Raw genomic sequence first — 27,064 nt, forward strand, 5'->3', positions numbered from 1 at the left:
AGTTGTGGGGTAACCAAGCTGCTACTCCTAAGTCCTATAGAAGCAGCAAGTATAATCTTAGCTTTTTCAGTTTTTTTTGTTAAAAGCTTAATTAATTAATAAATAGAAACATTTTAAATACAAAATAATCACAATTACTCAAGGAAGATGTTCATGTTGCAGACATCTATGTGGATTTGTACAAATTATAAAACAATTGAAAAGTACTGCAATTTTAATAATTCGATTTATAACACCTATTAAAAAAACACAGATGTCAACCTACTGAAAAGGAGCCTAATACTGGCTCCTTTTCAATAAATTTTATGACTGGTGTCTCTTATCTTCCTCTTGACAATAGCCCAAAATTCTCCATAAGGCTTAAATCAGGTTTGTTGACCAATTAAGCACAGTGGCAGTAACAGCATTGTTATTAAACCAAGTATAGGTTTAAAGACAAAATCAGCATCTCCATAAAGCTTGTAAGCAGAGAACCACGCTTCATCATTTTCTGATTGATGGATGCGCCAACTTCTGAATTAATAAAACACATTTGGCAAACACCATAATAAAAACTAAAAATCATCACTTACTGTGGAAACTTTAGCTTGGATCCGAAGCAACTTGAATTCCACTCTTCCTCCAGCCACCAGGACCTTGATTTAAGAAAAAAAAACATATGTTCATCTGAAAGAGGCCGTTAGACCACTGAGAAAAGTCCAGTTGATTTTGATTGTCTGATTCAGAGGCAATCAAAAAAATTCAACAGTTGTAAGTCATGTACTGTCTGTGTGGTGGCTGTTACAACACCGACTCCAGCCCATAGTCTTGAAAGGACATTGCATCACAATTCTCTCAAGGCTGCAATGAACCCTTTTCGTTGTATATATGCTCACTTTCTATGCCACACTTTTCCTTTCACTTAACCTTCCATTAGCATCTTTTGAAAACAGCACTATGAAAGCCCAACATTTTTTAGCAATGGCATGTCCTAAGTCATGAGCGTGCGCTCATTGAGGATGGCTGTCTGATGAGCAGATGCAAAGGGCAGTAGTTTTCCCATGACTGAAAGTCATACCTTATGTATTAGGAATAATTTTTCAATGTTTGATGTAATTGACAATTTTTTTGAGAAACAACAATGATCAACATTAAGAGACAAATTACTGAAAACTTCTGAATTCTATTCAGGTGCAACTAAATATACCTGGTTGTATTCTCCATTTATAATAGCTCTTAGTGACACACAAATCAGCAGGTAAATAAATTAAAGTGGAAAAACACTAACCGAGTCCTAGAGGCATCACTTGACTGCTGGGTACAAACTACAGTGTTCTTCAGCTCACATTATGGCCGATGTGACGATCAGCTGGAGTGACAGCAGCTTTCTAGGAGCATCATCTGCAGCGGATAAGACAAGTTGTAGCCTGAAAACAAACAAAACACACCCACACATGCGCACACACACAGTGTGCCTACTCAAGAAGAACCACCAATGTTCGCTTTAGTCATCCAGGTATGGTTTATTGTTCTCCAAAATGCACTGACACAACACAGAGCATGGACAAAAGGGAGCACAATAATAATAATAATAATAATAATAAAAATCAGCAGCAACAATGTTTCTAATAAAAAAACAACTGTTATTAAAGCTAGCAACTTACAATGTATTTCACCATGTTTAGTGAAGAGCAGGAGAGTCATATTTACAGTGGAGACATGTTTCTGATTCTACTATTTTGAGAATCAACTCATAATGACACAGAAGTGATACATGGTAAGGTCTGCAACTAGAAAACTGTAAACCAGCCACAGTAGAAATCAAAATCTTATTTAAACCTTTGTGGCAAATTGGTAAATGTGTTACTCCAGTGTCTCGCATTAAGATTTTGACTGGCAAGTGATTGACAAAGTTGAACATGATCAAGATTTTTCCATGTTTACATTTTACCAAACACAGCATTCTTAAAAAGATATTTTTACAAGACAAAAGCCATTTATTATTCCACAAACTTTTCATTGCTTTAAATATATTACAGTGATTCTAATTCAACATGCACAAAATGCAGGGTAGAGAGCAAAGGGCAGAGATTTTTCTCTGAATCATAAAAATATCTTCGAACTGTAAAAGGGCCGTTTACAAATGCGCGCTTGAGGCTTTCTCAGATTTCTGCACAGAGATGACTCTACTCCTGAGACTTTTCTCTGCACTAATCTATTAAATAATTCGACTATGACTAAATTCAACAACAAACATTGACTTTCTCTGAGTATTTTGCTTATGCACCTTTGCATAGAGTCCCTTAATGCTGCTGTTCTTAGGCTGGTATTTAGACTTCGGTTTTTAAATCATAGCCGCACAGTTTTACGTCAGTCAGTCTGTGAGCTCCTTGACTAATGAGAAACAATAAATGGGATGATTATATAATCCTCTGTCAATAATGATGTCTTCCTGACACAGAGTTAATGTAGTGAAGATATTGTGAGACTGAATGAGGAGTGGAAAAGCAACAGCATTGTAGTGAATTATTACCTCGTACCGTTGCACCGTTCCCTGCACAAAACAACTCACAATCAATGAGGTGAAGAGGGAAAACTTTACACTCATGATCTGATACTTTGAACGTGATTAAAGGTTTGTGAGAAAATGCATAATCTGATTTCACTCTACGGTGGATGTAAAAAGTCTACACAGTCCCAATAAAATGGGAGTTCTTTCTGATGGAAAAAAAAAAGATTTTCAGCTGTCTTTCCACCATTAATCTGACATAGACCAAATATTATTCAATTGAAACAAAAAATTTGTTAAGGGAAACCTGTAAAAAAATCTAAAAAGCTGCAACAACCTGATGTTAAACATAAAACTAATACATTGTTGAAACACACCTGCCATGGGATATAGTGAATCTGAAATAAAGTTCCGCTTTATTTCCTGTTTTAAAATGATTTTCTTGTCATTCTTGTTATTATCCCTTTTGCATATTTTAGATAAAGTTCAGTTTACAAAGGTATCAGTCAGGAAAAGCAAAAAAAAAAAAAAGACTCGTCAGGTTTATCTATACTATACACGTCATAGTTACAACAGTCATTAAACAAAGATGGGAACCTAAGACTTAAACCTTAATCTGGTTCGTACTAATTGTCCTTTGACAACAATCACCTCTCCATAAGTCTGGACAGAGCAGTAAAGTGGTTAAAAAAAGAAGAGAATTCTTGGAAAGAAAATCTCAAGGTCTGGCTAAAATCTTCATAGACCTTGTAGGAGGAGAAGAATAAGTTAAATACAACTTAAATATATTTATGTTTGGTACAAAACACATGGAGCATTACTAAAGATCATAATACCCAAATTGAAACATGGTGGTAGAAACACCATCCTCTGGGCTTAGATGTCTACAGTCTTTCTGCAGAAGATGAAGCAAGGTTTTGCTTTCCTGCATGATTTGTTTTCCAATGTAATTCACAAAACAATTATCTTAATTCTCCTCTGGTATTAACAGAGGAGAATTAAGATTCTGAAATCAAAGAGCTCAGAATGTCATCTGACAGAAAGTCTTTGAGGTTTCTCGTAGACCTCCTGTAGATGAAATACATCATCTGAATCTTACACATTTAGATAACTTTTGGAAAGTAAAGGAGGTAAATATTAAGTTAAGATGTAGCAGGCTATACGTCTCAAACTAAAAAACTAATACTGAATTTAACCATATTTTAACATATTATTAATTTAAGGGTATCCACATTCGGTCAACTTTTTCTTCTTTTACATGTTTCCCTCAAGCACATTTGTTTTATAGTTGAACTGTGTAGCATACTTGTTACATTAAAGGTGGAAAGAGTTTGAAACAATTCATCATGGTTTCATTTGTACACATAAAAAAATCTGACATTTTCACAAGGGTGTGTAGAAAAAAACCCCACTATCCACGCAGCATGTGGGAATTTGAATGTCTGGCTGTGCATCTATTTGGCCCAGTTCACAGTGGCAAAGAAGGGGTGGGACTTGATGTCATCAACTCCTCCCACGCCGGCTCCCAGTCTCTCCATTGGGTTATACTGGAGTAACTGGATCACAACAAACAAACAGAAAACAGCATTTAGGTAGTAATTGGCAAAGGAAATTAAATGTAATAAGGAAAAATACACAATTTCAGCAAGTAATATATGTATATGTACATACAACAGAAAATTCACCTTCATAGCTCAACCACGCATCATTTCTGTCAGATTTATTATGCATTAAGCAGAGGGAAATCCAAGCTAACCACCACATTAATGTACATCTAAAGATTAGCAGTTCTGATGATTTGCAATTAGCTTTAAGACATCAGCATGGTGCCAGCGACATTATTAAGGACATGTCCATCAAGAGGAGACTACGTTTCATTATCTGCCTTAATCTGTCTGGAAACATTCATACACTGATGATCATTTAAGGTAGTCATTAAACCCAGTTTTTTGTTTTCATACAAAAAGCATCCCACACCATTCGTTAGTTGTAATCATATTAAGTTTAAATATAGATATATATTTTTACTTTAAGGTAGTTAACAAAAAGCACTTGTTTCATAGAAATAAAAAAATATATATCAGCAATGCTAGTCTGTTTTCTAAGCAGAAAATTTATAAATATCCCTTGTAAGGGATATTTATAAATAAATAAATAAATATAAATAAATATCCCTTACAAGTCAAATAAAAAGTGATTCATCACATTAAATTTTTAGTATTAAAATTTATGTTAATCAAAATGAATGTGTTGAGGTTCTGGCCCTAGGAATTATATATAGGATGATACTCAAGTAGGCTGTGGTGTTGAAGTTATCTTCAGTCAAGAACTGTGCCTGAGCTGCTGTTGGTGGTCGGTGCATGTTTTTTTTTTTTTGCAGGTTATTAAACATAGCATCCAAATGGTGTACTCAAAATCAAAACTCTCTGAACCAAGCAACATCTTTCAAATCTGTTATTATCCAATTTTTGGATAATTCCCTGGTTGTAAGGAGTGTTTATTTGAGCTACTGTTGCTAGTCTGCCCATTTTCCTTTGAAGGCATTTTCATCCAAACAACTGCAGTTAAGTGATTGTTTTCTCTTTTTCCAACCCTTCGCCATATAAACCTGAAAGATGACTAAATGAAAAAAATCCCAGCGCATTCCTGTTTTGGAAATTCTCGTATAGTACCAACAACCATGACACGTTTTTTAACCATTAATTTTAACTGATTTGCTATTTGTGTTAAGCAACTGAACATTTTTGCCTAATGAAGTATTGAATATAGATTCAACATTTCCCCTCAAAGAACAAACTAAAGTTAAAATCAATTATTAGAGTTGGGGAACCCTTGTTTTGTTGTAGGTGTTCCCTCTCACCTGCTCCAGCAGAGATCTGGCCTCCTCTGAAACACACTCTGGGATGTTGAGAGCTGTGTGACGGCCAATTCCTGCTGGATGGCAGCTCAGCAGCGACTGTGCACAGGGCAGCAGGAGTGGAAAGAGGAGAGGCAGATAACCATCAATGTAAAACACAGAATGGTCCGACACCCGCAGAGTCTAAGTCAGCAGTAAAGCATCGGAGCTGGACAGACAGGAGGAGAACAGACAGTCAGAGCACCTGAAACAACACTGATCAGGCAAACAGCAGGTTAATGATCTCACTGCTGTTGGTCTTTCTTGGAACTGTTGTGGGAGTCAGACAGAGGGAAAGTCACAGAAAGAGTAAAAACATTATTGTTTTTGGTCAGGTTGCACTTTATTCATGCTGAGCATTTAAAGTTGTTTTTCAAAGTTTGACTTTTTAGCTGCAGAATATGGACCTTCTGTCAACATAATTGACAATAATAACTTATCTCTGCCTCAGCAATGAAAAAGCTACAAACGCTGGAGCAAAAAGTAAAAGCCATAAGTGATGTGTATTTTCCCCCAACAGTTAGGGCTGCTGCCTCTCTCTCTCTCTCCTGTGAAAGATGCTCCAGGACTTCTGGCTGTGTTCCTACCAGCAGTTAAGACTGCTTCAGGCCAGATCTTATCCTGCAAGGATCAAGAGACACTGTGTGCGCCTGTGTGTGTGTGTGTTCCTGCCAAGGCCGCACAAAGGCATAATCATCAAAGGAGACATCTGTGTAGCGGGGTTTCTTTCTTTTTTTTGCCACCCAGGTAAATACGTGCGTATTGTTAAAACATAACATTAATCCAACACAGACAGCAGATAGGTACACACACCGACGCACAATTAGAATTTATTCAAAATAGGTAGACAATAAAAATAGAAAAGACACTGCAGCTGCACTCAATGACTGCACTTGACACTGTGGATATATTTGTTCTTCATAAAAGGTTATATTTGGAATCTGCAAACGATAATTTTGCACATTGTCTTTTTCACATTTTGACACGTTACCAGGACAAATTTCATAGTGTTTTAATTAGATTCGATGTGATAACACCACACAAAGTAATCAAGCCATCAAGAGCAGCAGTTTACAATTCTTGCTGAGTGAATTCAGTTTTCATCCATTAATCTATAGACTCTGATGAGATTTCATGTCTTAATAAAGAAAAGCATTTGAACAACATGATGCTGCCACCACCACGTCTCAGTGGAGATGGTGTGTTCATGGTTAGTCCACACAAGAGACTTCTAAAGGCACCTGGTTCTACTTGCCTTTTTTTCCAGTGGTATTGGAGTAAAGGAGGTTAATCAGTCTTGATCACGCACAAAAAATCTCAGTAATCTCAGTAAAGTTTGTTACTGACAAAAAGGCTTGTTTCGATTTATGGAAACATTTCATTTCCTCATACGCCTGTCTTGAAAGACAGTTCCTCTGATCCTTGACCAGACAAGTTGCAGCATCCCGAGAGCTGCCCAGGTCTTCACCTTTCATGCTGATCTGAGGTCAGCATGCCCCAAGCCCAGCGCTGCTCCGGGAGCCAGCAGAGAGGACCGGGGAGAGCTGACCCAGTGGCCCAGCAGATGGAGCTCAGGCTGGGGGAGAAAGTCACACCGACACCCCTTGGCACTCTCCGAGAACCGTAGGAAGAGACCGCAGCCAAGACGCACCTCACACACAAATCTCACCCACATCCCTGAAACCCTTCCCCCCCCCCCCCCCCCCCCAACTAACTCCGCCTTCTCAAACACACACCGACACGCGTGCAGAATCACACACACCACCTGGCACAACCATAAAGAGTGTGTGAGAGCTGAAAGCCAAGACACCTACAGAAATCCCACAACACCTTAGGAACACAGTCAATACTTTTTGACTCACCGTGCCTGTCAGGAGCTCAAAGAGGATGGCGCCCAAACTCCACCAATCACAGGACGGCGTCTCCTCACTGATCCCTCCCACCTCTGAAGACAATGGCAAAAGAAGAGACGGAAATAATCAATAAAATAAAAGGGTAAAAAAAAAACTCATGTTGAGAAAATATACAATGGAAATAATTCAAAACACAAAATGATTCTAAGATGTGTTATTTTCTGCATTTTCCTTTTCTAATGGCTTCAGTTTAAACTCTGCTTCTTGCCTTACTCCATATAATTTGAATAAAATGAGCAAAAATAATGGACACAGTCTCTTTTTCTCTGTCTCAAACCTATTCACACACACACTCCAAGTGTGTCTCATCGAAGGGCAATTTGCATAATAAAAAGCAGTGAAATTGAGGAAACCGTCTGTGCTGCAACTTCACACCATCTGCATGACCTGACCCCGAACGTAAACACACTCTCATATACTACACACACACACACACACACTAAGACATGGTAACAATCAAACACTATATGTGTCATTTTCTTTCTATTTTTTTTACCTTAAGGTTTTGGGTAAGGTTTGTGTTTGATATTTTACAATACAGGCTGTTTTATATAAATTAATTCATTTCTGACTCATTCTGATGTTTGGATGTATTTGCCATCCAAACATCAAAATGAGAAAGGTTTTAATTTGAAAAAGAAAAATATATCAAGTATATCTTTTTAGTTTGATCACATTTCTTTATTTATTCTTAATATATGTTTAATGTCCCATCAAAGTTTCATAAATGGTTTCTTTCTTGACGATGACAAAACTATGCTACATTGAAGTTGTAACACCAGCAGTCAGGTCTTACAAGCAAAAGAAAATACAAAACCTTCCAATAGGTGAACATTTCATAGAAGTCATAGCAGCCTGACAGCCGTCGTTACTGAAGGCTGCAGGACTCCGCAGCTGAATGATACTAAGAGTGACATTCATTCATAGCTGCTGTATGGTGGCTCCGCTGGGTACCAGATGGCCTCATGTGTTGCTCAGCTTGCCTCTTCCCCACTCTCCAGAGGGATGGGGGTGGAGGGGAGCTGGTCACCCAGAGGGCCGGGACCCAGGGTCACGGTTGTGTGTGCCCAGGGACCAGGCTCCTCAGATGGGGGCGCATTTTAGACAAAGACCCCTCGTTTCCTGGAGGCTGCCGGAAAACTCCAGGGCCCTGTGCAGCTCTCTTTGCAGCCAAGGTTGGAGAGGGCTACGGTACAACTTGAATGTCTCACACACACTGATGCACGCACACACACAGAGCTAACTGAGCAACCAGTCTTTAGGGCTTCCCAGGACCACTGTTTTGACAGCCAAGGAGAGAAGATCGTCATTGAACGGACCAGTGATACCTGTGTAGTTATGAGCCGGAGGGGAGATGCTGGACATACACACGCGTGTAAGTCTCAGAGCAAGGTCGATGTCATCACAATGGATTAATGTCTAAGGAGCTGCAGGGGGAGTACAGTGGAGCTGGCTACACTTACTGCTCTGTCAGAGCGAGGAAGGGAGGAAACAGGATGGAGAAAAAGTGGGTAGAAAGGGGGAATTAGCGGCATCCATGAGCCCACTGTTGCAAGTGGGATTCATGGTGTGTTACCTGCTGTTTTCTTGAACAATTAAGACTTTTACAAACCTAAAAGACATAACGTGCACAACAGCACAAAGTTTCCAGCTTGTGGCCTCTTCTCCTTCCCTTTCCATCCAACAGTGACAGTGGCCTCTTCTCCTTCCCTTTCCATCCAACAGTGACCTTCTCTCCGGCTTTGTATCTTAATCACACTGCATCTCATTTCTCATGGGCACCATAAGGAACTTTCTCTCTTCTCCTCGTAGACCGACTTCCCTAAAAACTTAACTGACGGCCGTCATAGAAAGAGGAAGTAAACTACATGTAGGTGGGAAGTAATGAAAGCTTTCACGAAACACTTCTAAACAATACAAAGGACTTAACATAAGATATTCAGGGGTGAAGACACAATAGGTAGCAGACACACACCCCCACCCACGCCCACACACACACAGTTTGCACAGTTTGTCAAAGGCAACACAAGAGACAAAATAGCCCTTTTACACAGTAAAGTCTGCCAATTTAAACAAACTCAAATGAAATCAGATTAATAAAATGAGTAAAAAACACAAGAACACTTTTACACAAAAATAGGTTAGCACCTGTCAAGCATTTAGACATTTTGTTGTGATTTACTGGAAAAAGTAATCAAGGAACAGATGTAATTTACAAAGAAGACATAAATTACATTAGAGACAATTTAAAGTTAAACTATATAAACAGATACAAGTTTTTTTTTTATGTTTTGGTACTGTTGGCCTTTATTAAAAAGAAAGAGGGGGAAGACATGCAGCAAATGAACCAAGACTGGGAACTGAACCAAGGACAACTAAATAGCCTCTGAATATGATGCACCGGCACTACCAATTGAGCCACCCAGCACCAAGTAGACAAGTATTTTAAAACTATTAATACATTAATTAAATTATTTTTTCTTTGATCAACTCTGATTGGTGATTGACAGGTTTTGACATAATTTCAACATAATTTTATAGCACACAGTAATATATTTTTCAGATGATTATGATTATTGCTGTTAATTAAAAGCCAACATTCTAATTAATTTTCTCAAAAGATTTAAATGTTAATGTATTTCTATGAAATAATTCATAATAGTTTTAAATCAGTACTAACATATGTTAGTATCTTTCATTTTTATCTGCAATGTTGCATCTGGTGTCTCATCTTTCTAAAGCAATTCTGATTCTCCACTCTAACTCCAGACTATGGGAACTTGAATTACAAATTAAATGAAAACTTCATCTGAAAAGAGAACTTTGAACCTATTAGCAGCAATCCAGTCCTTTCTTCTCCTAAACACATGTAAGATTGTTCTGACACTGTCTGAAGTTTAGAAGTGGCTTAACACAAGCATTGCAACAGGTGAAGTCCTCAATGTGTCTGTGTGTGATGCTCTTAAAATGCTGACTTCAGCCTCACTCCACAGCCCAAGCTCTGTGACTGGGTTACCTTTTCAGTCCTCTAAGGGCTACATTTTCCATGTTGCTAGTGTGCTGTTTTCTACCACATTTGTCCTTCCACTCAACTTTCCATTAACATGATTGAGTACACACATTCACATGCCATCAGCTTAAGTGATCTTTCTCGAAAACTATATTAGTGACTTTGTGTAGGCCACAGCATTGACATAACATATTTTCTTAGTCTCATGTAATATTAACGTTTTCTGAGAAATTTAATGATAGGTTTTCATTCCCTGTTAGTCATCATCACAAGTAACTGAATTGAATACATCACCATCTATAATGAATCTATAAGCAATAGCTTTCACTTCTTGAATTAAATAATTGAAATAAATTCACTTTTCTATGATATTCATCCAGCATGAACAGGGAGAACATGAAAAATCCATTCAGAAAGAGTCCAGGCCGGGATTTGAACCCAGGACCTTCCTGCTGCAAGGCCACACTGCTACCAAATGTGCCCCTTTGGAGACCTTTTCTAAGCAAATGTAATAATGTGCACCTGTATTTGGTTGCTTAACAAGACAGTTTTGAGAAGTCCTTGTTACATGGAAAGGATGGTATAGGTATCTGTCATTTTCAAAGAGCCTACTAAGCCCTTCTTGTTTTAAATTTAAGACATACACAAGTAAAAGAAAATAATATAATGTCAGTTACCTTTATAACCTAATTATAGATGTATGTTAGATAATGTAACAAGAACATTTTTATTTTATTTTCCTAAATAAAACACACAAATTCTGTTTCAAGAAGAAAAGTCTTTCAAGGGTTTACAGGGAAGGATGAATCTCTGGGTTTTGTAGTTTTGTCATAGCAGAAAACAAGACTCCCTAGCTTAGCCAGAATTCCTTTGTTAGGAAGAAGTGCAACTAATGAATAAGTAAATAAATACAATGAAAAAACGCACAAATGACCTCACATGTAGCTAAATGTAATGACAAAAAAATGTGGCATTTATAGGAGTTTCAAAGACCTGAAACTGTGATTTCTTTAATTCATCATGACTGGAGAGAAACCCTGTAATAATCAAATAATTTATCTGTTCCTAACCAATTATTTTATGTGTCTTCACTGTGAAGTAAGAGAACATGCAGTTAAAAATAAAGCAGAAGTCCTGCCAGGTTATGCCTTCCTTGAACTGCCTTTCAAAACAATGAAATGATGGTCGGGCAACAAAAGAGGAACTAAACTTTATCTTCTTTTAGATCATGTTTAGCTGAGTAGGTAAAAGGATCCAAAACAAGGATGATGAAGTCCTCAGTAACTGTTCCCTCAAAGAGGAAGAAAACCGAATTTCCCTTTTCTTAGACGACCAAGACAATCAGTTTCAGCTTTGCTTCCTTATAAATGGAACAATAAACAATTCCCCTTTCTGCTAAAACTAGGTTGTCCTACAGAAAAAAAAGTCAACACCTTTTCTTTCCTTATCAGTGAACAAAACATTAGCCATCTGATGTTTATCTGTAATGACACAACAGTGAGAAAATAAATAAGCACAAGAGCAGGATAAACAGATTAATTCCCCGTTGCCATATTTTCCAAGTACACTCCCGTGTTTTTTGGGTGTGAATGAGTGTGTTTTAAAAAACATACCATCTTCCTTCCCACACACACACACGCCTACATGTACACGCACACACACGGGGTGCTTCAGTCACAGCAGGCACCCTGCTAGGTTTCTGGCAAACACTCATAAATCTGTCATCAGGAATGAAGCCATAGCAAGAGCTGACCCTGTCTGGATAAACAGCAATACATAACAAGGGCACCAGAGACACACACTCACTAACCTCTGCATCGGTGTGTGTGTTCTCCACTGTACTTAAATATAATGAGTGAATGCATGTATGGGTGTATGGACTAAAATATCAGTATGGGAAAGGCATTATTTTTGCAATGTGGCGTCATCACCAAGTTTAAGGTAAACGTGAACAATGAGAATCAAGATAAAGAGAGGAAGTTGTCTGCGATTCAGTAGAATCAGTCACCCAGTCAATAAATGTCGTAGCGGTCTTTAAACTTTATGGTATCGCAACACACCCCCTGCTGGGAAATAGTATGAATTGCATCCAATAATCCACTGGGGATCAAGCGTAACTATCAAGATGCTTCACACCTTATATGAGGGCTTTTTAATGTTTAGTGGGGCTGTTTGGATACACAAGAGCCAGCAGTTTAAAACGGCTGCATATAGCAACATGATATTCATTTATGATGCACAGAAGCTGTCAAATTAAAATTAAACAAGCTAATTTAAACAGCAGCACTGCTTGGATGATGCACATAAAATTCCAACATTTATAAGACAAGCATGTTTGGATCAAATTCACATGTTCAGGAATCAAACGTCATTATTTACACTCAATTTACCATAAGGCCGTCATGATGCACCATTCATACAGTACAAAGCCCTTTTATTATTAAGCCAGAGAAAATACTCCCATCCCATACCATTTTCTGCATTCTGGCTGAAACAAGGTTGCTACACTTTCCCTTTGTTTACAAGTAAGACAAATTTGGCTGCTCAGAAATATTTAGAGGTAAAAAGCTCTTACATTCACAGTGTGGAAACTTAAAATATGATCACTTTTATTAAGATGAAGCCATTTTAAGACTACTGTTCTTAAGCCGTGAGAAAGCTACTAAGCAGCTAAAAGCAGCAACATTGATAGAAGTGTAAAAATCAGAAGCAGTATGAACGTATTGTGCTTTTTTTCTTATAAATAAGTGGTTATCATATTAAATTTTCTTTGTTTTCATTTTTTTGTGTAAAATAGAGATAATGGGACAACATGGTTTTTTTTAGTCAAGATTTTGTAGTTAGAAACTCATGCCTAATTACCACTTAGACTCTAAGGTGTATAATTATAATATACAGGCTCCAAATGTGAGCTTTCCATCTTTCTCAAAAAGTGATTTACTGCAAGAAATGTAGCAAAATAAGGATTTAGCATTCCTGGTGAGAGTGGATAAATAAGACAGATAAGCAGAAGGTAAAAATGTGTAAAAGTGAATAAATAGGGAGTTTTCAGTTAGCTCAGAATCCAGAGTAATCTGCAGAAATAACTTAAACATAACAAGCAGTACAGTTTGTAGATGTACGCACAGAGCGATATATTAATGAGGAAAAAATAGCAACCAATTGAAGTCTCATGAACGAACAAAAATACTCCCTCACACACACAGAAGAGCTAAATAGGAACTTGAAGCTGTAGTCTAGCAGCAGTTTGTTTTAGGCAACTTTTAAACAGCATGCCAGAGCTGCCACAAGTTAGCTGGGGGCGACACACAGGGTTACAGGGCTGAATGCAGCACAACACCGCCCTCTACAGGACAACATAAAAACTACAGTGAGATAAAGTGAATTTAGGAGATTGAATATTCAAACGTAAAACACCACCACTGTTTTTGTTATTTGTTTCAGATTTTCATGAATAAATATTCAAGCTACAGTAGATTGAATTCGGAAGTTCAGAGAAAGCTTTTATCCAAAGTTCTCACAAGAAAAAAACAGATCTGTCTTTGGTTTGGTACAGAGGGAATGAGTATGGATGTGCAATTCAATTTAGACATCATATGAGTTTCAGATGCTTTGAAGCAGAGATATTCTTGAAATTGCTTCATTTTCTAAAAGAAAATTTAGGGAAAAAAATTCATATGGGCAGCTTATACCACAAAGACAACCAGAAATCTGTTACGACCAGAACAACAAAATCTCTTTTATATGTGTCTTATCAACCCAATGTTGCTGCAGAAATTAATTAAATAATATTTGATTCACAGGTATTTAAAATAAAACAGATGCTTTTTTCCTTATGTTGCTAGTGCTGTTGTTCCTTATTTCCTTATTATTTTTGTTTCTATAGCAAAAATAATAAAAAATAGGAAATCTAAAAATGTATTATATTGTTAAGAGAGTCCAAAACTAATACTGAGTCTATGAAAATTTAAATATTTACTTCACGCTTGAAAGGGAGTATCTTGCATGAATTGAATCTGGTCAGATTGCTCTGAATGAGAGCTTGATGAGAAAGTAGCCAAAAAAAAAGAAAATTGCGCTTATGATGAGTAATTCAGAAAGTGTTAAAACATTTTTGTCTCTCACCTGGTGCACAGTACATATTGGCCATTGCCTCCTTGTCACAGGATTCCTCCACATCACACCAACTACAAAAGTAGGTGAGCTGCACATGCCCTAAGGAGAGAAGAAAAGAAAACACTCAACTTTCCAAACTACTCACAGGCCTCTGAAGAGCTCCCTTCCTCCTTTCCTTTCTACCCCTCTACAGCCCTCTGTGAGCTTTTCAAGCAAACAGCCCTGGCGATTACTCCTGTTTAGCGGCTACCCGTTAACGCTATCATTAGAACTAATGGTGTCATTAGGTAGCCGTAGCCATTAGCCTAGGCTAGCCAGACTGATGCACCACACTAGGCCGCTGATGGGCCCTTTAGAACAATAATTACCACCAGGGAGACGAAAACAGCCACTCAGCTAATTAAACACTTGTTGATAACGAGGTGGAGAGAGATGATTGTAGGACGACAAAAGAAGTTGTTGGGGGAAATTTTAACATCAGGCTAAAACAAGCCAGAGGAGCCTTCAGTCTAATAAACCAGTTTGTGATTAAGCAATAAAAGGTCATCACTGGTTAACAAAATGGTAAGAAGTCACTTCGAAGGTGAGAAGAAAGACTCACAGCTGCTGAACTTTCTTTTTCTTGCAATAAAAAGGCAATATATACTGCTTTGCAAACTTATTCACACCACTGAAATGTTTTCAGATTTTCACATTTCTCCACCACAAACTTAGTTTACTTTATTTGTAGTTTAAGACAAAGTATTGCACAATAAAAAAATTTTACAAATGGAAATCTGAAGCACCACAGATTTGTTGGGTTATTGTTATAAAACAATAACCCAACATCTCACTGATCACTGCTTAATCCATTATCTGGGAACAGAAAAAGGACCACAAGAAGTTCCCCTTTGCAGTTTGAAACAGGCCATGTGAACACACAATCCATCCACCTATTAAACATGGTAATCATCCTGCTTTGGGTTGCTTCTATTTGGGCGGTATGGCAAAACTAATCGTAGTACAACTCAGGATCTGTGGCAAAACTTGAAAATCTGCTGGAATTGTAGGACTAAAGAGTTGACGCAGTAATTGGACTACCGTGTATCGACTTAGGAGAAGCACAATCCAAATGCACTACACAGTTATCACATTTTATTTTATAAAAACTTGCAAATATTTATGTATCTTTTGGAGATGAGGATGGAATTTCCCTAAACTACCCTTTCTCAGGGTTTGAGCTGGTTCTCACATAGATACTGTCCATCAAATGGGCCAATGGAGACTCTACCTCCTGCAGCAACTCAAGAAATACAGCCTTGCTCAGACGCTGTTCATATTCTGTCTGATCCATGCACAACAATCATTTGTGGATGAGCCAAACCACACAACAAGGACAGAATCAAAATGCAATGAACAATTAGGTTTGCAGAGAGGATCATTACGCTTGGCTTACTTCCCTCCGTCTAAGAACTGTATGGGGTCCAAGTCAGGACAAGGATAGCTAACATTTTTGCATTCTCACACATCCTGGACACAGCACAAACTGATCAAATTATTAGCTTCAGATAGGCACTACAGACCAATATTTGCAAAAAATAAGCCACCACAGAAAGTTTCTCAACACAGACTGTTTCTCTGATGAAAACAATGAACACCATACAGCCTCATCAGTCAGCTATTCTGATGTGAAACTAAATAAGCATTCACATTCTACCACAACCAGCCATACAATTCTAGCCAATCAAGATCATTTCCCTACTACTTCATAAGTACTGCTTTGTGTTTATCTATGATATAGATAGATCAACTTAAATGACTCAATCAAGTCATTTAAGTTTGTGGCTGTAAATAGACAAAATGTGAATATTTCTGCAATGCACAGGTGTTCCGTAACTTGCCAGGATCCTTCTATCTAATATCTGTAACAGAATACAGATATTAGATATACTTTAAAATTTTCTGCACATTGTCAGTTAATCAAGTAATCTCAAGTTACACTGATAAATAAAACAGTAAGCACAAATAAAAAAGGAAGCTTGAAAAGTCAATGAATCAATAACCAATATATCTAACCTTGATGGTCAAGCAGGATGTTATTGGGATTCAAGTCCCGGCAGATGATGCCCTCTTGATGCAGACAGTCCAAGGCCGTAACAATTTCTACTGTCCAACATCGCACAAACTCCTCTGGGATATGAGCTTGGGTGGCAGCCAACGACAGCTCGTCTAACTCTGCAAACAGCCGTGACACTTCTTTATCAAAGTCGCTGCCACCTGTGGCTTTATTGACTCCTGATGATTCACCATCAAGATCTAATAAACTCTCAACGACTGTGCAAGCTTGAGTACCGTTCATAGCTGAGATAGAGGTTGTGGTGGTGTCACTGAGGCCTGGAGCAAAGTCTGTGTTTCCTGTTATACAAGGTTGAGGTTTCTCACTTAAAACTCCTGTTTCTAGGTGGTGATCACTGCTTTGACTGTCATCTTGATCAAAGACTTTGTCACATATCTCAAGTCCAAATGCCAGGCTATCGTCCCATAGAGAAGTACATGCAAGACTATTGTCACAAGTTGCAGAGGCTGTAGAGAAAGATGAAAGTTCTTGTTCTAGGTGCTGCTCCTCCAGGTCCTCATGCTGGCTATGTAGCTGTAAGACATCAGGCTGAATGCACTTTTGAGAAGTGGCTGCAACTTCAAGGCCCAAGCACACCCCTGAAGGTTCTGATTCCTCCTGTGTAAAGTCTGCAGTCCCACTTATTACAGGAAGATTGACCAATAAGTCTGGTGGATGACCCTCATCTTCGACTACTGCCTCTTTAAATGAGATGACAGGCACTGACTCATTAGACCCCTTATCGCTACTGTCCAACCCCCACAACTCCAAGCATGGGCTCTTTACTTCCCGAGCCAGCTTTGGTAGCTCCTCGGTGACATCTGAACCTAGGTCAGACGTAGAAAACTGAGGGGGCTGCTTCTGAGAATGCCAGTGCTCTCCCAAATCGAGGCCAGTGACCTCGCTAGCGCTGTCTTTGCTGTCAATGCGGAAAAATTCCATTGGGGTGTGTTTGGACTGATCCAAAGAGAGAGGTTCTGTGGGGGATCGTACAGGACTGAAAACTTCACTGTGATCATGTCCTTCACTGCGGGTCTGGTCTGTTTCAACTGTCTGGCCGCTCTTATCAGAAAACTCACTGAAGAAGCCGAGTTCCTGAGAGCCTCCTGGGGAAGAAAGGCTGTCATTGCTGAGAAGCGAACGGCTGTATGAAGACGCTGTTGCGGTTGCATTAGGCACCTCCAAAGACAGCATTTCCTGTTCGCTCCTCTCATCGACCTCCTCTTCTAGTGCATCTGGTTCCACTTTTTCTTGTTCGTACTCATTGCAAAGAGTCAAATAGCTGTTTGTGCACTCCTCCTCAGAAGTCGCACCAGAGTCAGTCTGAGCTCCAATTTGGTCGCGGAGCCCTGCAGGGACGGCACTTTTAACAGGAGACATGAACGGGATTTCCCCTTCTTTCTGAAGGCCTAAAGCAATATCTGAACCAGCATACGGCTCTGAATCACAGCTGGCAAAACCTGCATCCATCTGTGGTATTATGTGGTGAGGAGAATGTACTGCCATTGTATGGCTCTTCTGGATGAAAGGAATGTCAAAGCTCTCCTCTGGGCTGGAATTACGAAGGTACTTTCCGATGTGAGACCACAGCTTCCCACCTGAAGAAAAAAGAAGAAGACAGTTAAAATTAAAGAAACAAGGACTACACAAGAGGGAAGAAGAACGAAGACGACAGGGTTTGGTCTCCACTAAATCAAAACGTCCAAGAAAATGTTTAATTAAGTCCATTTTTTTTCTTTTTCTGAAAAGCTCAAATCATTATATGCATTCTTATATGCATTATATGCATAAATCCCAGTGGAACTGCTTATTTGCAATAATAGTTTTGAAGGTATTATTTTGTGAATTTTTAAACACAAAATAAGCTCAGTTTTCACATCTCCAGTTGTTTTCGAAGTAAAGAAGTTTACTAATGTGTTGTTTAACTGGTTTCAAAATGTGAGAATCCTTTATGAAATATTGAAAGAAAGATGGCTATTTGGTCAGACTGACACGTTTCAACATTATCTAAATTTCTGTAAAACAGAAAATTTGAAGACTAAACAGAAGTTCACATCTTAAATATTTACAAAATTCATAAAATTCCCAGGGATTTCAAAAATCCTATTCATTTCTTGATTCAACTTTCCAGAGTTATTGGTCCGTCTGACATTAATCTATTACAAATCAGAAAAAACGGAAGAAAAAGAAAGAACCTAAGGAAGGGAATATTAAACATTTTTACAATATAATACATTAATTCCTAAAAGGTGATGGAAATTCACTGTCTGAGAATCATTGGTTCAAGGTAAACAAATTCTTTGCTCTGAAATTTTGATTATTATCCCTAACAAAGCTTCACTATGCCTCCTATTTAAGAGTTGGCAATGGAAGCACCAAGCAGTTTTGAGAGATAAACTACACGGGTCCTTCCATAAAGTATCTGTGGTGGGTGTGTGTAAAAGGACAGACACAACTTTTAGGGGGTTGGAATTAGCATCTGTTGTGCGTGGATGAAAAAAAACATGGACTTCACAGTCATGATGATAATGTCAGGGCAGTTCGATGCTTTCAGAAGTAAACCCATCCACATGTTGTCGGGTCTAATGTCACTTAGGTCATTGCCTGTATCTTCTGATTTGGCACGTCAGGATCTTGCAATGGAAAAGAATACTGAATAACAAAACTGGAGGCCAACTTTGCATTAGGGTTAGTATTTACTACTAATGTTAGCAAAATGTAATAATGGAGTACACCAGGTTAAAAGGGTTATGAGGGTGTTAAAAGATTTGACTGTATTTCCCTGTATTCACACAGCGTACATCCACATCCTAGAGTAAGTAGCTTGTAAGGAGGCCCAGGTGTTGCAATAGATAATGAAGCATGGCACCACCTGGTATTCAGAATAATGACCTGTGACACACACCCATCTCAATAAAACATCTGTCTGAAACAAGGGCACAGAGAGGGTAGGAGATCTGATGAGCAAGGGAAAAAAACAAGAAGCTGAGAAGATTAAGGCTATATGTACGGTTATGTCTCACCCTCAGCGTAGTGCAGCAGAAGGAAAACAGTGTCTTCAGAGATGATGAACTTTCTCAACTGCACCATGTGGGGCACGGAAAGAGGCATAATAGTCTTCTTAGCCAGGCCACAGTCACTGCTTTTCCTCAGTCCCTACAACAGAACATATGTTGCACAACAAGATCAGACAAGGAACGGAAGGATTTCATTTGCTGTTGGGTGTTAGTGAAAAATGAGAAACTGGCTAAGGAGAAACCTTCCATTAACAAAGTATCGTCTGCGCCCCAGGGCAACCCAAAGTCGTTGGATTCATCAAGCTACATGTGGCATCTGATTTAAAAGAGCACCACACATTAAGTTGACTCTGTGAGAAAATGTGTGGTTTTTGCCTGTATGTGTGTGCGTGTGTAGTCATTTGTGCATTAGCATCTGGCACATGTCTCACACCTGAAAGCAGAGGAGCTGACAGAGACAGGCCCATTAGAATCAATTACACCGGTCACACACAGGGGCTTCTGGCACACTTCACACTCGTAGCCAGAACAACGAGAATGCAGCAAAACATTCACAAACACCCACTAGCACAGGAATGATACTAACTTTGAGGATGAATGTCTCCTGTGTCCTCTTGTCAATGACCAGAAGAACCTGCAGCGAAAAAGCAGCTTTACTTACTACTTGAAATCAAATCAAATTTTAAAAAAAAACTTAGACTGAAAATCACTTTAGTTACATTCCTGTTTTAAAATGACAGGAATGTGCAAAGACAAACAAGGGTTATAAAAACATCAACTACTGTGTTGCTTATTGTTATCAATATGCTGAGAAGTGTATTTTATGATAACAAAAAGGTTTCAAAGGTCTTAAATTGATGATATTTGCAAACTAAGAAAAACTGACTGTGGTTCCCACTACTGGCCCTATGAGAGCAATATGACTGAATCAGTGACCATGTGAGCTGTACATACTTTATTTTGAGAGCTGTGTTTATGTTTGCAGGGCTCTGGTTGCATACAGTCATTGTTGAAGTGCCAAAAAGTTTGTGGTGCATTTGTACAATTTAATCGACACTTACTTTTATTCCAAAAAATAATAAATCTCGCCAATCAGTATTTTATACCAATTTTCCTTGTCAAACTCCCACAAACAATACTTGTAAGCTAATTTTCAAAGATTTTAGCTCATTATTGAAGGACCCTTATTATTTTTGGCAGATTTTTTAACGGGTACCAGGCTTTAAATATGGAACTTGAAAAATTACTGGTTGGATAAAAACAGATGGTTAGATGGTGAAATGATCAAACAAATGTATGGATTTATGTATCTATCAATGTATGCATGAATGTGTAAATATGTACAACCTTTAGACAAAAAACATGAATAAATATACTTTTCTACATATGGAAAGTACTGAAAATGTTGTCACTATATCATCAAGAAATTTACGCATTCTCATAAAAAGTCTAATCATTTATCATTCTCCTTCGCTTTCAATTCTAAACATTTTTCTAAAAACATCTTCATTTTCTCACTCCATGATCCCTGATTTCCTACCCAACATCTCCATTGCTGCTCTTGTCTCCCACCATCTCAGGGGAGAGCTTGAGCATATGTGTATGACCCGGTGTGTGTGTCGTTCTCGCCAGACGACCCTGACTGGGACCAAACAGGTGCGGGCTAAATGGATATGAATGGAGCTGTGAGTAAACAGAGTGGCAGTGCTAGCCAGGGTGCTAATATAATTAAGAAATAAACATCAGGGAAGAGAGGGGGGAGATGGAGAGGAAGGGTGAGGGAGGGGCAGTAGGGTGAGGAGCTCCCGCCATCTGTCCCCTCTGTCCTCATTTAAAATAAAAACAGAGGACGTAGAAGGAGGAGGAGACCAGGTCTATAATGCGTAAATTGTTTTTGCATTGCACTTGAGCAAGTTTCTGAAATACTGTGCAATATAACACGTGTTGGTGCAGTGTCAATGTTTTCCTTCGGGTTCTGTGTGTGTGTGCGTGTGTGTACACAGGCTGAGAATCATCGATTCAATGTTGTGTGTCATTCTCCGAGCTCCGTGCCAAGTCATTTCATGGCTGAGTGGTGAAGTTGCTTCGCCGGCAGCTGTTTGAGAGGACCAACTACCCAAACTGACCTTGTGGTAGTCATAACTGACGCTAAACATACACACACTCAGCCCTTGCCATACATCTAGTAAATCTATTACATTTTACTGCCTCAGATAAAAGAGATGGGAGAATATGGGGTAGGACACAAGGAGGAGAAGTCTGAAGATGGATACCATCCGCATTCTTGGTCAGGGGTTATGATGAAACAAATGACCGCTAGCGTGACCTGACTGTTGTCATTTTAAAACAAATCTAACCTTAAATCATGCTGCGTTCAAAGACAGATTTATTTCCTAAGCAAATAAACTTGACCTTATAAAAGACATATGAGGCTCACTTCATGATTACATTTTGGAATTAAAGAACATCAAAACAAATCGAAATGAGTTAATGCAGGTTACAGATCTTGTAAGCTTACCTTGTTAATGACCCCTATAACCCTGTAAGCTGTCAGCTCATCAGATGGACTCTGCTGCCCCCCTCTGCTTGAAGAAGAACAGCACTGAGCTCCAAAGGCCTTGGCAAACAAAAAACAGCAACATTTTAGTTATAACGTTTAAATTCTAACTAATGAAAAGAAATGGGATATAAATTATATGTTTAATAGCATTCATTAAAAAAAAAAACTCCTGTATGAACCAAGCAGAGAAGTGACCACTCACCACAGTCTGTGTTGATCCCTGACCCATATTGCTTCTCAGATGCAGACCTGAAATCTGCTCTGCACGCATCAGATACTCAGCAGTCTTCTTCTTCACCGCCTCTCGTCGTGAGGCACTTGGTTCACCTGAAAAGAGGTAATTGAAAATATTTCAATTAGTAGGATTTTTATGGCTAAGACAAAGTCAGTGAAAAAAACCTTTACTCTGAGGTAGTGCACCTTGTTTTGTGTTTACACCAAAGAGAGAGACATTTAAAAGCAAATGTCAAAAGAAACTGAGCAACTTTTAGAAACCCTCTAGAAGAACAGCAAAGGACCACATTAAAATTTAAATTGAATACCTGGCACATTAAAGGTCATTACTGAAACTGTTCCAACTCTCAAGTCTACTTCCTGTAGATTAATGTTTCTGAAGTCTCTGACCTTGTACTCCTTGAAGCAGCAAGTCAACCCCACTGCGGTAGTATAAAAATGCTGCCTGGTAGTCCTGCTCAGTTTCCTTTTGTACAGCAAAACCGATCAGTTCACTGGCTTTGTCGAGGTAGTCTGACTTTACGTCCGTAGTGTTGACGCCGCTGGTTTTCCTTAGACTGCGGGAGAAGAGTGGTGTTCGATTTGGCCAGCTGACCTCTGGGTTAGGGGCTGAAGAGGCGGGGACGGGGGCAGGGGACAGGGTACGGCGTTCAAGCAGCGAGGGCAAACGAGGACTGCAGCTACTGCTGATGTTGGTGGCTTCCCCCTGTGGCTGGTTTGGGGAGGTGCTACCTGAGGCCATGCCATCATCCAACTCAGCCAAAGAGTCTGTATCCACTGCCAGAGAGGTCAGGTCGCTGTCACTAGAAGGGCCTGATAGACAAGATACAAAATAGATTAGTAAAACAATGTTTAACAAATAATAGGACAACATTTTTCCAAAAAATGTACTGAATTTACCCCCATACTCAGATGTGACAGTCAACTCCTCTGCACCACTGATGTCTCTTTGTACTGAAAAAAGCATGACTGATAAGATTTTATACAACAGAAAGAGAAACATTTTGGAAAAGTTTTATGTGTACGCCTACCATCAGAACTACAGTCTGATAAACTATCAGCCAGGAAGTCAGAAAAAGGCTCAGCTGGTCCAATGAGATCTGAGCCGTCGTGGATCTCCCCACCCTAGGAAAAAAAAATTGCAAATGATTAAATAAAGCTCAACTATTTGGTCTAATACTTACTTCTGCATAAACTGTCAAATACCTTGAAGAAATCTTGAATGTGTTGACTACTGTATAGAGCAGGAATGTTTGCAGAAAACTGCAGGAGATCCTCAGAGCACTGTCTTCTTTCCTCAATCACTGACTCATCGAATCGACCTTAATATGCACAAAAACACTTAAAAAAACTGTTTTCTGACATTATGCATTAACTTGTATTTACAACATTACATCTTTTTCACATGTACAATCACAAACAAATGTGCATTTGATTGAAATTTTACACAATACAAAGATAAAGTAGTTCACATATGGTGAAAGGAAAGAAATCCACGGTTTTTAAAATATTTAACAAATACAATTCTGAAAAGTGTACTGTCCATTTACATTTAGCCCCTTTTTCTTTAGTCCCTCAAAATAAATTACAGCAACAACAAACTATGAAAAAGAATTGTATAATTTCCTTTTCATAGACAACTAAAGGCCATTAATAAGAGAAAAAAGGCATTCAAGTGTATATTCAAGGCATTCCAGATAATTCGTCGTGTTTTCAAAAATACTCAATTTTAATCATGTTGTTTATGATAGTTTTATAATTACAAGTCAACATCTGATGTAAATGGGTAAAAATGGTTAGTATCTTACCGAATACTTTGGCTTTCGCAAAGGGAGGAAATAGCTCAGAATGGCTACATACATTCTTGTACAGCTGCCAGAGATTCTGATGTAGCTTCCGGAAATCACTGTATCTCTTCCATACTATTATCTGTGGCAAGAGAAACAGAGAGCATTGCTAGAGACGGAGAGGAAGCCTATTAAAGAGAACCGGTCAATATTATTATGTTTAAAAGTAACAGTTTATTGATTACATAAAAGTCGTGCATGAATGCAATTTGATCATGTCTGAATTGTTCAAATACAAATTATGAGTTGCTAACATCGATTTTGTACATACTTTTGCCATTTTGTAAAGAATTTAAGCAACCACTCAAAGCACATTAGCAAATCTGGCTTATCTCACAACTTAAATGTCTTTATTCATTTGTATTTTTTTTTCTAAATAAACCTTCAATTCAAGCTACATCACCAGATAAAGAAGTTCCATACAACAAAACACAGTAATCTTATGTTGAGGTGAAATCTTGGCTTTCAAAAATCTCACACTTTAAGTTGGTTCAAAGGGAAACTAAGCAGGTCACCAGTGCTGACCTGAAGGACTACTCAGTTATTGAGGAATGTAGTGCTTTGAGGCAAAACTTAGTCTCAGAGAAACAGATGTAATTGACATCATGCTTGCTGAATTAGCTCTGGGCCCAGACAACGCTGAATTCCTCTCTGTTTTAAATGGATGCTTGTGCTTTTAATGCACATTAATGGATACACCATAAAGTGGGGAGATGAAGCTTTGCAGACATGAGACAGAAAGCAATGTAGTTATGAGTGTGAACTGAATATTTCTGTTGTTGACAAAAAGACCATCAACTTGCAATAATTAGAAAGATGCAAAAGAAAAACAAATTGCAAAAACGTTCTCTATAAAAGGCTCAAAATGCTCCATAAAACTATTGTAACATAAACAATGTAGCTTTAGATGGTAAAATCTTGTTTTTGAAGTAAAAAAACCCCAGAAAAAACAGCAAAAGAAAGCTTACTTTTACCTAGTCCCTGCCTGGTTTTAATTACTTGCATTTTGTTATATGGATACAAATAAATGCTACGGTAAAAATAAACAACAGAATTTTACAGTAAAAAATCTGTAAAAAAATTTTTTCCGTAAATAGAAATACAAAAATATAAGTGTTTACCTCTTGGACATCTTCTGGATTCTTCCGAGAGATTAACTGTAACGAGGAGAAAAAGCAGAATTAGGGATTTTTATCACGATAGAGACTTTCTAGACGGGCAGTTGCAAGGACAAGCGGGGCGGACAGCCCACAGTGTCACAATGACTTCATTATGAAGCAAATGACGAAAGGCTTGTGTGTTAGAACGAGACATCTCCAAAATCTTGATAAGCAACATGGTAGCTAGGGGGAGACAAACAAACTCAACTCCTCTGTCAGCTATTATTAAAACTATTGCTGAGCTCTGATGCTTGAAAAAATAATGAAATAACTGTCATATTTCATTATTAAAATTAAAATTTGGTAAAAAAAATAGAAAATGTGAAGAAAAGAAAAAACAATCACAAAATTCTTTAAAACAAGAAAATACTTTGGCATTTCAGGAGCATTTTCCACATTGGGTTCTTAAAGTCGGATTTAGTAGCTTAATGGGGTAAAACCCAGTTTGGCAGTGGGCTTTAGTTTCACAAAAGTGCTTCACTTCATGATGGGATGTTATTGCCACGGTAACTTAGGGTATGTGGTAAGTCTGGATTGAAATATGACAATAACAAATGTACAGGCATGTTCATTTTAATGTATCTTCTCACCATTGTTTAACATTTAACCTTATTTAAGCTCAACAGGAGTTGCACATTTTAAAAATAATTTAGTAGTAAATTAAATTTCTTCTTAGTAGAAAAGAAATTGAAACCCACCTTTCGAAAGATTTATTTTACAATAAATCGTTCTCAGCATTTTCTTGGTGTTCTAAAATAATTGTGCAATCTTAATTATGATGATGTTGCATAATGTCCTTAGGTTTGTTTTTACCCAAGCAAACATGTACAAATTATACAAGGACGTGTATAATTGTTGTTCCTTTTTTTTTTTTTTGTAAATCAGATGTCTTTAGCGAGGAGGATTATTTTGTGTCAGCATGTTCTTGTGAAAAACACACAGTTCCAGATACATAAATGTTATGGGACAACAGCCAATGATTTAAGAAATATTATATTCCTATACTAACATGATATTTTGAGAAACCATATTTTTGCTCCTATCGTTATTATTTCACCACATATCAGACATAGCATGTATGTTCATTACAGGGTGTATAGTTCTTCCTGTTGGTAAAAGCGAAAGTGATTCTATTCTTAACTCTGTGATTTACTTGAGGAGTCAAAGCAAATGTACTGTGAAACATTACTGTGACAACCAAAAACACAACTGTTTTGTCCAGCTTAAGGTTAATCCAGTCACTCCGTGTTAACAACGTCTTAAATTTGATATGTAGCAGTCTGATTTGTAATACATGTTGTTTTGTTAAAAATTAGAAGCTAGCCGCTCAGAAATGCTACCCGATACTTAAAGCATTGAAATTGGGAAGGTAATATGAATTGTTACAATAGGAAAGTCGTCTTCGACGGCTTAAATTGCTGTTATCACTGCATGAAATCTTCATCTCATTGGCTTTGCTAGCACAGGTCAAGCTAGCCAGCTAGCTAATAACATTTAGCATTTCCGGAGCTGTCACAAACGCCAGCTTCGGTTTACTCACCCTGGCTGTGACTTTGTACAAAGTGTAGCCTTTCTGATGCCGTGTAGGATCTGTCACTGTATAAAACCGAGCGAGTTCTCCTCTGTCTCGCTGTGATATCATTCTGAGAATGACAACATTGCCGAAGCTATCAGCCGGCTAGCCGTACACATTCATTCTGTAATCACATTCGGCGTGAAGTCTAAACT

At 38.3% G+C, this 27,064-nt stretch overlaps 1 protein-coding gene across 1 annotated transcript; it reads right to left on the reverse strand.

Annotated features, from left to right (window-relative positions):
* Positions 1-1,477: 1,477 nt before the first annotated feature.
* On the reverse strand, positions 1,478-27,044 carry rps6kc1 (ribosomal protein S6 kinase polypeptide 1). Its single transcript, XM_028040443.1, has 16 exons — positions 26,877-27,044; positions 25,298-25,333; positions 24,138-24,258; positions 23,536-23,651; positions 23,361-23,454; positions 23,230-23,283; positions 22,720-23,142; positions 22,298-22,422; positions 22,054-22,152; positions 20,122-20,169; positions 19,542-19,674; positions 16,479-18,116; positions 14,433-14,522; positions 7,247-7,329; positions 5,349-5,444; positions 1,478-4,044 (listed from the first exon to the last, which is right to left on the reverse strand). The coding sequence occupies exons 1-16, from the start codon at positions 26,976-26,978 to the stop codon at positions 3,943-3,945; spliced, it is 3,360 nt and encodes a 1,119-aa protein (XP_027896244.1). The 5' UTR covers positions 26,979-27,044; the 3' UTR covers positions 1,478-3,942.
* Positions 27,045-27,064: the final 20 nt, after the last annotated feature.

This window comes from Xiphophorus couchianus, chromosome 15 (genome assembly GCF_001444195.1).
Source record: "Xiphophorus couchianus chromosome 15, X_couchianus-1.0, whole genome shotgun sequence".
Taxonomy (NCBI): domain Eukaryota; kingdom Metazoa; phylum Chordata; class Actinopteri; order Cyprinodontiformes; family Poeciliidae; genus Xiphophorus; species Xiphophorus couchianus.

Bases quoted from the DNA above. Each gene is read 5' to 3' on its own strand.
- rps6kc1 (XM_028040443.1), bottom strand. From the start codon at position 26,978: ATGATATCACAGCGAGACAGAGGAGAACTCGCTCGGTTTTATACAGTG. The intron at 22,153-22,297 runs GTGAGTGGTCAC...TTGTTTGCCAAG, and splicing joins AGGGATCAACACAGACTGTG to GCCTTTGGAGCTCAGTGCTG. The intron at 14,523-16,478 runs GTTAGATATATT...TTCTCTCCTTAG, and splicing joins CATCCTGCTTGACCATCAAG to GGCATGTGCAGCTCACCTAC.